Source organism: Bombina bombina, chromosome 5 (genome assembly GCF_027579735.1).
Source record: "Bombina bombina isolate aBomBom1 chromosome 5, aBomBom1.pri, whole genome shotgun sequence".
Lineage (NCBI taxonomy): Eukaryota > Metazoa > Chordata > Amphibia > Anura > Bombinatoridae > Bombina > Bombina bombina.
This window is the reverse complement of record NC_069503.1, coordinates 804,802,544-804,814,711: the sequence shown is the minus strand read 5'-3', so window position 1 is coordinate 804,814,711 and position 12,168 is coordinate 804,802,544. Positions and strand designations below refer to the sequence as shown.

The 12,168-nt window shown below is 38.6% G+C and overlaps 1 protein-coding gene across 4 annotated transcripts in view; it reads right to left on the bottom strand.

Moving 5' to 3' along the window:
- SPIRE1 (spire type actin nucleation factor 1) overlaps positions 1-12,168 on the bottom strand; it is a 418,349-nt gene that overhangs the window by 133,378 nt on the left and 272,803 nt on the right. For all 4 annotated transcript variants that reach the window (XM_053714898.1, XM_053714899.1, XM_053714900.1 and 1 more), the window contains exon 4: positions 8,551-8,676. In XM_053714898.1, the coding sequence (XP_053570873.1) occupies positions 8,551-8,676 (126 nt within the window). The remainder of the gene's footprint in view (positions 1-8,550; positions 8,677-12,168) is intronic.

Genomic DNA, 12,168 nt, shown 5'->3' with positions numbered 1-12,168 from the left:
TAGCTCTTAGAAGATCAGATGGAATCTCGTAACCTTGCATAATATAATTTGAGAATTTAACTAAATGTGGGGCTAATGAGGCTTTAAATAGTTTATAATATTCCCCGGGCAGACCATCCGGACCCGGGGCCTTCCCTGGCTTTAGATCTTTGATAGCCTGTTGTACCTCATTAATAGTGATTTCCTTGTTAAGGTCATCTCTTTCTGTTTCTGTAATGGAGGGGAGTTGGGCTTCATCTAATAATTTAGTAAGTATGGTTTCGGTATGTGGGGAATGGCTGACATGAGTTCCCTCGTATAACGTGCTATAGTATTGAGCAAAGCAATCAACAATTTCCTGCGGGTGGGATGTAGTGGTGCCGTCTTGTTTTTGAATTTGTGGTATTGTAGCTAATTTTGTTCTCTCGCGAATTCTATTCGCCATATATCTGTCGGGTTTATTAGTATAAATATAGTAATTTGTCTTGAGTCGGAATGCTGCTTTTACCGCTTGATCATTTAGAATTGCTGCTAGTTTTGTGCGCTTGTCATTGAGTTGCGTAAGTATACTTCCAGATTGTGTAAGTTTGTGTTGTCTCACTAGCGTGTCTATCTCTTTTTGGAGAGTTAATCTTTGTGTGCTGTTTTTGCGGAGTAAGATAGATTTTTCTTTAATGAGCAGTCCCCTCAAGTAAGTCTTATGAGCTGCCCATGTTGAAATAGGATTATCTGTAGATCCTGTGTTAATGTCCCAATACTCCAGCATACTTTGTGTAATTGTGTTGTGGACCATAGGATCTTTTAGACAGATTGGATCGTATGTCCAAACTCTTTTCCTATTTGGTACCTGAATACTGCCTAATTTGAGCTGCACTATAGAGTGATCCGACCACACACAGGAGTGAATGGACGAAGTTATCAATATAGGTTGTAAGAACTGACTAACAAAAACATAGTCTAATTTTGTATATGTCTTATGTGCTGCTGAAAAAAAGGTAGTGTCGTCTGTGTGACCATATAAAGCTTTCCAGGAGTCTATTAGAGCAAGTGTGGTTAGGTGATCTTGTATTAGTTTAGTCATTTTGCATTGCTTATTCTGTTTATTAGTGAGCGTAAGGTGAGATCCTCTAGATTGTAGCGTAAAATCTACATTAAAATCGCCTGCCAGAATCGTCCTCGTCTGAGACCACTCTGTCAGAAGGTGTGTAATATGTCTAATGAAAGTATCCTGTTTATCATTAGGAGCATATATATTGCATAGGGTAATATCAGTTCCCTGGATCTGACCTCTCACAATTAGAAATCTACCTTCCTTGTCCTCTATTGTTTCCCTATGTACAAAGGGCAACGAAGAATGTATAAGTATAGATACCCCGCGTTTTTTTGTGTCTGATGTGGAGTGAAAGTGTTGTGGAAAAGCCTTGGTCCAATATTTCGGTATCTGAGCCTTCATAAAGTGAGTTTCCTGAAGGAAAACTATATTTGCTTGTAAGGATTTATACTGTGTGATTGCTGTCCTACGTTTGATATCTGAATTCAGACCCCTAGCATTGTGGGATATTAAGTTAATGGTCCATATATCCATATTTTATAATGTATGTATGATCTCTAACATGACCATTGCTTTTTAAGTGTACTTTGAAATAAGGATCTAAAACTGTTTTGCAAGCAATCAGGGAGAAACACATCATATAGTCATTCATATTATAATTTACCTTAAATCTTCTTCTTAGTAGTCGTGACACCTTGTGAGGGTCTGGGTAAAGATACCTAGTGTGTGACCGATTGAATTTAGTGACTGTGTAGTATGAGCAATCCCATACTGAACTGATAACATTAACTAAAAAACAAAAAATAGAACAATAAAACAGAAAAACAGTAACGTGTAAATTGTATATAACATCTAATAACATTCGGTGATTACACATCTAGGCGGATGTGCATTGTAAAGCTAGATGCGTATTTAAGAGCAGTCTTAGTATGATAAAGTTCAGATTAATTTTAGGCTACCTCCAAATATTTGGCAGCTCCAAAGACAGTCTTAGTAGGTGCATAGCATACCTGTTTTGTCCGCTGAAGCTAATGGCTCCAGAGGAGAAATAAACATGAAACCCCTTCTTTCCCCCCAATCTAAATATACATTTAACAGATTACAGAAGTGTACTCATCTGCAACTTGTCCTCAGCGTCAGGAGTCCATTACTGTCGAGGTCCTCCAGGATTATTGCAACTCAGTTCTGCTTATCCTTTGGTTAAGTTCCTGATATGGTGTTGTAAACTGTTTCCAGCATTAGGAGTGTATTCCTGTGAGGGTCCCCCCCAAATGCTGCAACTTGATTCAGTTATGTTCAAAGTTAAGTTCCTAATATGATATTGAAAGATTGATGGGACTTCAGGTTCTTTGCTTCCTCTTTGCCACCTTGGACCATCTGTCCGTTGGTTGTTGGGAGGGCTGATGTATCTCTTTGTTTCCCTGGGATGAGGTAGGTATGTCTGGGCAGTTGAGTTTGAAGTATTGGCATATTTCTGGGATCTCTGCTGGATCTTTAATTGACAAATTCTTCCCATCGTGTTGAATATTGAGGGAAAATGGGAATCCCCATCTGTAGGGTATCTGGTTTTTCCGTAGAAGTTGTGTGAGAGGGCGCAGGGTACCTCGCCTTTGCAGTGTTCTTAAACATAAATCTTGAAAGAACTGGATAACTGAGCCTTTAAATTTGAAAGTCGGGTTCTTTCTTGCTGCTGTCATTATCTCCTCTTTTTCTCGAAAACGCAGCATCTTTATTATTATATCTCTTGGTGGATCTCCTTTTTTGGGTTTTGCTCGTAAGGCCCTATGCGCCCTCTCTATTTCATATTTGCCATCTTCTTTATTATCTGTAACAGCTTGAAATAGCTGCAAAAGAAAATCAGGCAGCTCCGAAGGTGTGACGGCTTCGGGGACTCCCTTCAACCTTAGATTGCATCGGCGGCTTCTGTTTTCTAAATCCTCCATCTTGTCATGAATTTCAGCTATATCTTGTTGATGGGAGGCCATATTTTGGGACAATGCACTTATCTCTTCCATTGTTGTCTCCTCTTTCTCTTCGAGTGATTCAACTCTGGTTCCTAGGTCTTTGATATCCTGTTTAATATCTGCTAGACTAGTGGTAACTGTGGTCTGTAAGGTATCCATCTTTTCCCACATCTTATCGAAGATCGTGTTGATGTCTTGTTTAGATACAAGATTATTAATATCTGCTTTTGTTGCTGGGGTTAGATCTGCATTAGTAGTTTGGGAGTCTGTGTCAGAGTCCATGTCTTCCTCTGATGGTGCAGTATCTGTCCCTAGTCCTTTATCTCCTTTAGATGACTTAAAAAAGGGATGTTGCGATTTTGCATTGGGTCCTGCTTTATTCTGTTTTCTAACAGACATAGTTGTCCCCTGTACCAACAAATATATTTTATGTAGAAGGAAAAAGAAAAGAAGGGGAAGGGGAATATTCCGTCCCTTGTTTGTAGTCAGATAAATCAAGCCGGGTAGGCAATGCTAAATATAATATCTTTGAGATCCGAGTATCAGTGTCCCACTACCTCATATGCTGAATTGACATCTGGCTTCATAGAACAGTTAGCATATATAGACATTTGTGCCTCAAATAATTGTGCGGTTTGTGATGAGCTACTGTCTCCTAGCTGCCGGTATATAACTTTCTGTGGGCCTTCGATATCTGCCTTTCACATGCTTGTTCCTCTAAATAAATCTTTGGGGCTTTATGGTATCATCTGGCTCTTGCCCTGTGTAGGGGGTGAACTTTTCAGTTGCTGGATAGTTGCTAATGGCTTTGGGATATATCTATATTGTCGATTGCGCATTTACATTTTCCTTGTCATATACCGGATGCTGGGGCCCTGTCATTTGTGATCTCTGTTGCTTAATCCTCTGCTCTCTGAAGCTTTTTTGCAAGGGTCTCAAGATATGTACATTTATGCCTCTGCATGCTATGTGCTGGCTCCCGGTCCCTGTAATCTGTGTAATATATCATATGCCAAAGATCCTGTCAGGATAGTGTAGTAATGGCGGCTTATAGCACTATTCAGTTCCCCCTCCTCTTATCCCAACTATGTGTTGCGTTGCATCAAGTGGCTAATTGAGATCTCTTACCGGAGCCGGGTTAAGCTGTGTTACGGTAACAGATGGATTTCATCTTCATCCCCACTTGCTTGTTTCCATGGTCCTCTGTGACCGGCTCCCTTAATGGCGGGCGCTCTGAGGTGTTCACTGCGTGGGTGTCTGTTTTGATTCCTTGCCGTGCAGGCTCTCCTCAGTGTGATTTACCTCGACTCAATTTTGTCCCACTAGTCTCAGAAAGATTGTCTGCTATATTTTAGCTAGTTTAGCTCATTATTTGAACTTTTGCAGCTTTTTATCTGCTTTCAATGCACAGAGCACAGTGATTAAGCAGCCATCACTCAAGATTTAAGTATTTTAAAGGGACACTCAAGTCAAAATAAACTTTTATAAAGCATGCAGTTTTAAGACATTTTCCAATTTACTTAAATGATCAGATTTTGCAGTCTTTTAATATGCACACTTTCTGGGGAATAAAATCCCACTGAGCATGTGCACAAGCAGGGTATACGTATACTAGTATGTGATTCGCTGATATCTGTCACATGATACAGGAGGCCGGAAAATGGGAGAAAAAATAAATTTGTTAGAACAAAATCTACTGCTTATTGAAAATTCAGAGTAGGTGTTATTGCTTTGTCTTTTTATTACGCACTTGTTAATTATGTAATTCTACTGCATGGTCCTTTAAATCTTTCCTTTAGCCACTGGATTTGTAGAAACACATTTGTTAAACAAATATACAATTTTAGGATGGTGGCACCATTTCCACTTTAAATATATGAACTGGAAACTATGTATGACAATAATATGCATTAGAATTATTAGTCTGGGTTGTAAATAGATATTATAATGCAAAATTACATAGTCTAAGAAGACTTCTAACAAAGTCTCTCACCCATTTAGAAGCAGCAGATGGAGAAACCCTCAATCTTAAGAAGTGTCCCACTCGAGAGGAATTTAATCCCTAGAGTTAATTTTGTATATTTGAGCTGAATATAAATCAAAGACATAACCCACTAATATATACTTATGGACACACAAATAAGAGATTGCCCTGGTAATTCCACTGGTTTAGGGGTCATAAAGCTTTTATATTAACATTAATGTTAATTTAATATAAAGGTTTTAGCAATCCTAAAAAAAATAGTTTTATTTGAATTAGCACAGCTTTTGTTAGACCTATTCAGCACAGTAAATCTGACTTCTTTTTTATGCACTAGTCACCATGGTAATCTTTAGAGGTTTTGTTTATTTATCCTTTTTTGGGTGGAGGGAGTGGTCATTCAATAGACCAGAAAAAGTAGGAAGCTTCTGTAGTCAAATGAAGAGTTCCTGATAAAGGTGGTACAATTGTTAGTTGTGCTTGCATGCAGCGTATTGGGAGAGCACAACCTTTACTAAAGGTAATGCTTTTCACATTTGAATAAGTGGCATGAATGTTAAATATAATTCTAACTCATGTTTTGAATTTACGTAGCCTCACTCTTAAGGCTATGAAATGGTGTCTCATCTGCAGTAAACCCACAGAGATCACAAGGCATTAAAGCAATTTTAATTGCATGTACAGCACTGTGGTAATTACATACACACAAGTATGAGGCCAGCCAAAGCCTATGAGACAACACAAAGTAATTATTAATCTTTCATCTGGTACAAAGCAGCACAGGAATAAACTGACACACACCGACTAGTTGTTCTAAGCACACAAACTGCCCATTAAGCAGAGCATAACTTAAAGGGACAGTTAGACATTTCGGTTGTGTTGCTATAGAATAACATATCAGCAGTGGCCAAAGACTACAACTTTAAAAGTTAAATTACAGGAAAAGTAGGCAAAATAAATAAAGTAATATACAAAGTTTTTAGTTTTTTTTTTTAAATTTGTGAACAAAATATTATGGGCCAGATTACAAGTGGAGCGCTTATTAACGCTCCAACTCAAGCTTTATCTGTGCTAGAAGTAAGCTTTTTACGCACGTTGGATTGGGCTCGTATTATAAGATAAAAGTAAACTGTTTTCACTGGCACTAACTCGCTGAGCACAAAAAGCGGAACTTTGAATATTACTTGCACATTCACGTATTCCCCTATAGAAGTTAATGGAGGAAAAAAGTGTGTGGGGGGGGGGAACCTAACACCCTACTCACAAACCCGATCGAATATTCTCATGTGCACTAACCCGACATGAAAATATAAATATTTCACATTCCAATGTTCCTTACATAGAAGAATATGTTCTATTTATTCATGAATTCATATTTCTACATATATCTGATGGTATTTTGGTACAATATCTATGTATCTTATATATAGAGTGTACTCTCACTTTCAAAAGACATCCTCCTCCAGGGTGCCAACAGGTTATAATATAAGAACAAAGGTGCGGCACTCGCTGGTCTTTTCAATCCAATGTGAATTTGTGTACCGTTTCGGGGTAGGAAGGGGAGTGTGTCCCCCCCCCCCCCGAAACGTTACACAAATAAAATTCACATTGGATTGAAAAGATCAGCGAGTGCCGCACCTTTATATATATGCCTGGGTGCACAAACATAGTAAATATCCCACAAAGCAAATGCACTCTCAGGACCTTTAGTAAGGAAAAATTCACAATTTTATTGAAACGTTTTCAGGGAGAACTTCCCCTTCGAAAATACACACAATTATATATAGGCATAGATGTATACATATATATATATATATATATATATATATATATAGGAATATCTATTCAAAAATAAATAGAGCATATTCTATTATGTACAGAACATTGGAATGTGAAATATTTACAGTAAATACATAGTTAAAACATGTGTTCATCTACTTTACTGCAAAGGGCTCAAATGCATATATATATATATATATATATATATATATATATATATATTATATATGTGTGTATATATGTATTTATATGTGTATATATGTATTTATATGTGTATATATGTCTTTATATACACATATAAATACATATGTACACACATATACTATATATATATATATATATATATATATATATATATATACACACACACAAACATATATAGCTTTAGAGATGTATATCTATGTATCTCAATGTTAAAGCCCTTTGCCTGCTTTTTTTTACCTAACACCCGAGATCTTTGAGCACTTATAACTTGTGTGCAATTTTTTTTTAAATCATTTTTATTAGACAGTGTTATTATGAGTGTAAGTGTACTTTGTGTTTTGTGCAAAACAGTTTCCCAAAGCTCTGAGGACCGAGGTAATTATTCTAGCATAAATCAAAATTGTGCTCAAGTGATCGCATCTACTTTCGATTTGTAAACCCGATGCATGCAATCACCTGTGATAAATCTCGTATTGCTTGCGCACAAACGTTTGCGACCACTCATAATCTGGCACTTTATGAGAAACACACTTGTGAGTTTAATGTCCCTTTTAATATATAAAACAATAATAAAATATCGACAGACTGTTGGCTCCCCCCATAAAAGTTTATATGTTAATAATACTGACCCTTTATACCAGACATCAGAAACATTGCTGGAACAGGGTAGTTTGTCCATAGTGTGTGATTTTTTTTTCTACCTAGCAAAAAGCAGTTGTTTTGTTGCAATCCATTCCATAAGATTGCAGGGAGCTATACCTGTAACCTTAAAGGGATATGAAACACAACACTTTATTTCATGATTCAGAAAGAGCAAGCAATTTTAAAGAACTTTCTAATTTACTTATATTACCAAATTGTCTTCATTCTCTTGATATCCTTAGATGCAAAGCAGGGACCTTAGCTCAGGAGCGTGCACGTGTCTGGAGCACTATATGGCAGCAGTTTTACAAGAATGTTATACATTTGCAAGAGCACTGGATGGTAGCGCTATTTCCTGCCATGTAGTGCGCCAGACACCTACCTAGGTATCTCTTCAACACAGATTAACATGGGGAAACTAAGCAAATTTGATAACTGAAGTAAATTGGAAACGTTTAAAATTATAAGCTCTGTCTGCATCACAAAATAATTTCTTTTGCGTTTTATGTCCCTTTTAAAATTGCAGGGGCTGGTGCCATGTGACCATAAGCAAAATACACAGCCGTGTGTATTGCCTAATATTTTTCTAGTACAGATGATTTTTGACTCCCATAAAAAAATATAATTACCATTTACTAGAAACTTTCCAAACCATCCTTATTACTATACAAGAAATTGTGCCCAAGGGGATGGTAAATTATAGCTCAGCTATAATCTTATTCTATACGATTTTTTATCCTTACCTTCATTCATCGCCAGACACGCTAAACCAATGTTTTAGCTGTTATTATATTTCTTTAGTCTAAAATATGGTATAATACGTACAGTATACCTAAGGTTTCATTAATCTTGAATCGCATATCATTGTAGACTTATGCAAATTCCTTACTAAGTATTATCAATATATGCTGGAAACTTAATAACTGTTTCTATGGCAACCACTAACTTACCTCTTTTGCGCTTTTTATTTTGGTCAGGAACATGTGCAGCTCCATGGTTTCTGCATACAGGGCCCGACATACCGCCTGGTAATGATTAGGAGCTTCAGATGGAGTTGGCAGGTGAGAGGCACAAATCTTGGAAAAAAATAAAAATAATAATAAAACATCACTCATTTATTTATGATATTATGGTACACAGATCACAAAATCATGTTCTTTTTTATATAATATTTAAATGGACAGTCTACACCAGAATTTGTATTATTTTAAAAGATATATAGTCCCTTTATTACCCATTCCCCAGTTTTGCATAACCAACACAGTTATATTAATATACTTTTAACCTCTGTGATTATCTTGTATCTAAGCCTCTGCAAACTGCCCCTTTATTTCAGTTCTTTGACAGATTTGCAGTTTAGCCAATCAGTGCCTGCTCCCAGATAACTTCACGTGCACGAGCACAGTGTTATCTATATAAAATATGTGAACTAACACCCTCTAGTGGTGAAAAACTGTTAAAATGCATTCTGAAAAGAGGTGGCCTTCAAGGTCTAAGAAATTAGCATATGAACCTCCTAGGTTAAGCTTTCAACTAAGAATACCAAGAGAACAAAGCAAAATTGGTGATAAAAGTAAATTGGAAAATTGTTTAAAATGACATGCTCTATCTGAATCATGAAAGTTAATTTTGGCCTAGACTGTCCCTTTAAGCTTCTTGGTAAATCAATTTATTAATATTCTGAAAAATACCTATTACATACTGGTGGGTTATAGTCTCACCCTTACTCAGACAGAAACATCTATAAGGCACGGGATCCCTCTCTCAATATAATCCCTCCCCTTCCTGCAATCTTTAGTTCACAAATGAACAACCTCTATCTGTGGACACAAAACAGAGGATCAAGTACTCATGCCTTCAGGAAACCTATCAAGCGTAAGACATGAAAAAACATAATTTATGCTTACCTGATAAATTCCTTTCTTCTGTTGTGCGATCAGTCCACGGGTCATCATTACTTCTGGGATATAACTCCTCCCCAACAGGAAATGCAAGAGGATTCACCCAGCAGAGCTGATATAGCTCCTCCCCTCTACGTCAGTCCCAGTCATTCGACCAAGAATCAACGAGAAAGGAGTAACCAAGGGTGAAGTGGTGACTGGAGTATAATTTAAAAAATATTTACCTGCCTTAAAAAACAGGGCGGGCCGTGGACTGATCGCACAACAGAAGAAAGGAATTTATCAGGTAAGCATAAATTATGTTTTCTTCTGTTATGTGCGATCAGTCCACGGGTCATCATTACTTCTGGGATACCAATACCAAAGCAAAAGTACACGGATGACGGGAGGGATAGGCAGGCTCATTATATAGAAGGAACCACTGCCTGAAGAACCTTTCTCCCAAAAATAGCCTCCGAAGAAGCAAAAGTGTCAAATTTGTAAAATTTGGAAAAAGTATGAAGCGAAGACCAAGTTGCAGCCTTGCAAATCTGTTCAACAGAGGCCTCATTCTTAAAGGCCCAAGTGGAAGCCACAGCTCTAGTGGAGTGAGCTGTAATTCTTTCAGGAGGCTGCTGTCCAGCAGTCTCATAGGCTAAACGTATTATGCTACGAAGCCAGAAAGAGAGAGAGGTAGCAGAAGCTTTTTGACCTCTCCTCTGTCCAGAATAAACGACAAACAAGGAAGAAGTTTGGCGAAATTTTTTAGTTGCCTGCAAGTAGAACTTGAGGGCACGAACTACATCCAGATTGTGTAGAAGACGTTCCTTCTTTGAAGAAGGATTTGGACACAAGGATGGAACAACAATCTCTTGATTGATATTCCTGTTAGTAACTACCTTAGGTAAGAACCCAGGTTTAGTACGCAGAACTACCTTGTCTGAGTGAAAGATCAGATAAGGAGAATCACAATGTAGGGCTGATAACTCAGAGACTCTTCGAGCCGAGGAAATAGCCATTAAAAATAGAACTTTCCACGATAACAATTTTATATCAATGGAATGAAGGGGTTCAAATGGAACACCTTGTAAAACGTTAAGAACTAAGTTTAAACTCCATGGCGGAGCAACGGCTTTAAACACAGGCTTGATCCTAGCTAAAGCTTGACAAAAAGCCTGGACGTCTGGATTTTCTGACAGACGCCTGTGCAACAAGATGGACAGAGCTGAAATCTGTCCCTTTAATGAACTAGCCGATAAACCCTTTTCTAGACCTTCTTGTAGAAAGGACAATATCCTAGGGATCCTAACCTTACTCCAGGAGTAACGTTTGGATTCGCACCAGTATAGGTATTTGCGCCATATTTTATGGTAAATCTTTCTGGTAACAGGCTTCCTAGCCTGGATCAGGGTATCAATAACCGACTCAGAAAAACCACGCTTTGATAAAATCAAGCGTTCAATTTCCAAGCAGTCAGTTTCAGAGAAGTTAGATTTTGATGTTTGAATGGACCCTGTATCAGAAGGTCCTGTCTCAGAGGTAGAGACCAAGGTGGACAGGATGACATGTCCACTAGATCTGCATACCAAGTCCTGCGTGGCCATGCAGGCGCTATTAGAATCACAGATGCTCTCTCTTGTTTGATTTTCGCAATCAATCGAGGAAGCAGCGGGAAGGGTGGAAACACATAAGCCATCCCGAAGTTCCAAGGTGCTGTCAAAGCATCTATCAGAACCGCTTCCGGATCCCTGGATCTGGACCCGTAGTGAGGAAGTTTGGCGTTCTGGCGAGACGCCATGAGATCTATCTCTGGTTTGCCCCAACGTCGAAGTATTTGGGCAAAAATCTCCGGATGAAGTTCCCACTCTCCCGGATGAAAAGTCTGGCGACTCAAGAAATCCGCCTCCCAGTTTTCCACTCCCGGGATGTGGATTGCTGACAGGTGGCAAGAGTGAGACTCTGCCCAGCGAATTATCTTTGATACTTCCATCATTGCTAAGGAGCTTCTTGTCCCTCCCTGATGGTTGATGTAAGCTACAGTCGTGATATTGTCCGACTGAAACCTGATGAACCCCTGAGTTGTTAATTGGGGCCAAGCTAGAAGGGCATTGAGAACTGCCCTCAATTCCAGAATGTTTATTGGAAGGAGACTCTCCTCCTGATTCCATAATCCCTGAGTCTTCAGAGAATTCCAGACAGCGCCCCAACCTAGTAGGCTGGCGTCTGTTGTTACGATTGTCCAGTCTGGCCTGCTGAATGGCATCCCCCTGGACAGGTGTGGCCGATAAAGCCACCATAGAAGAGAATTTCTGGTCTCTTGATTCAGATTCAGGGTAGGGGACAAATCTGAGTAATCCCCATTCCACTGACTTAGCATGCACAATTGCAGCGGTCTGAGGTGTAGGCGTGCAAAAGGTACTATGTCCATTGCCGCTACCATTAAGCCGATCACCTCCATGCATTGAGCCACTGACGGGTGTTGAATGGAATGAAGGACACGGCATGCATCCTGAAGCCTTGTTAACCTGTCTTCTGTCAGGTAAATCTTCATTTCTACAGAATCTATAAGAGTCCCCAAGAATGGAACTCTTGTGAGAGGAAAAAGAGAACTTTTCTTTTCGTTCACTTTCCATCCATGCGACCTTAGAAATGCCAGAACTAACTCTGTATGAGACTTGGCAGTTTGAA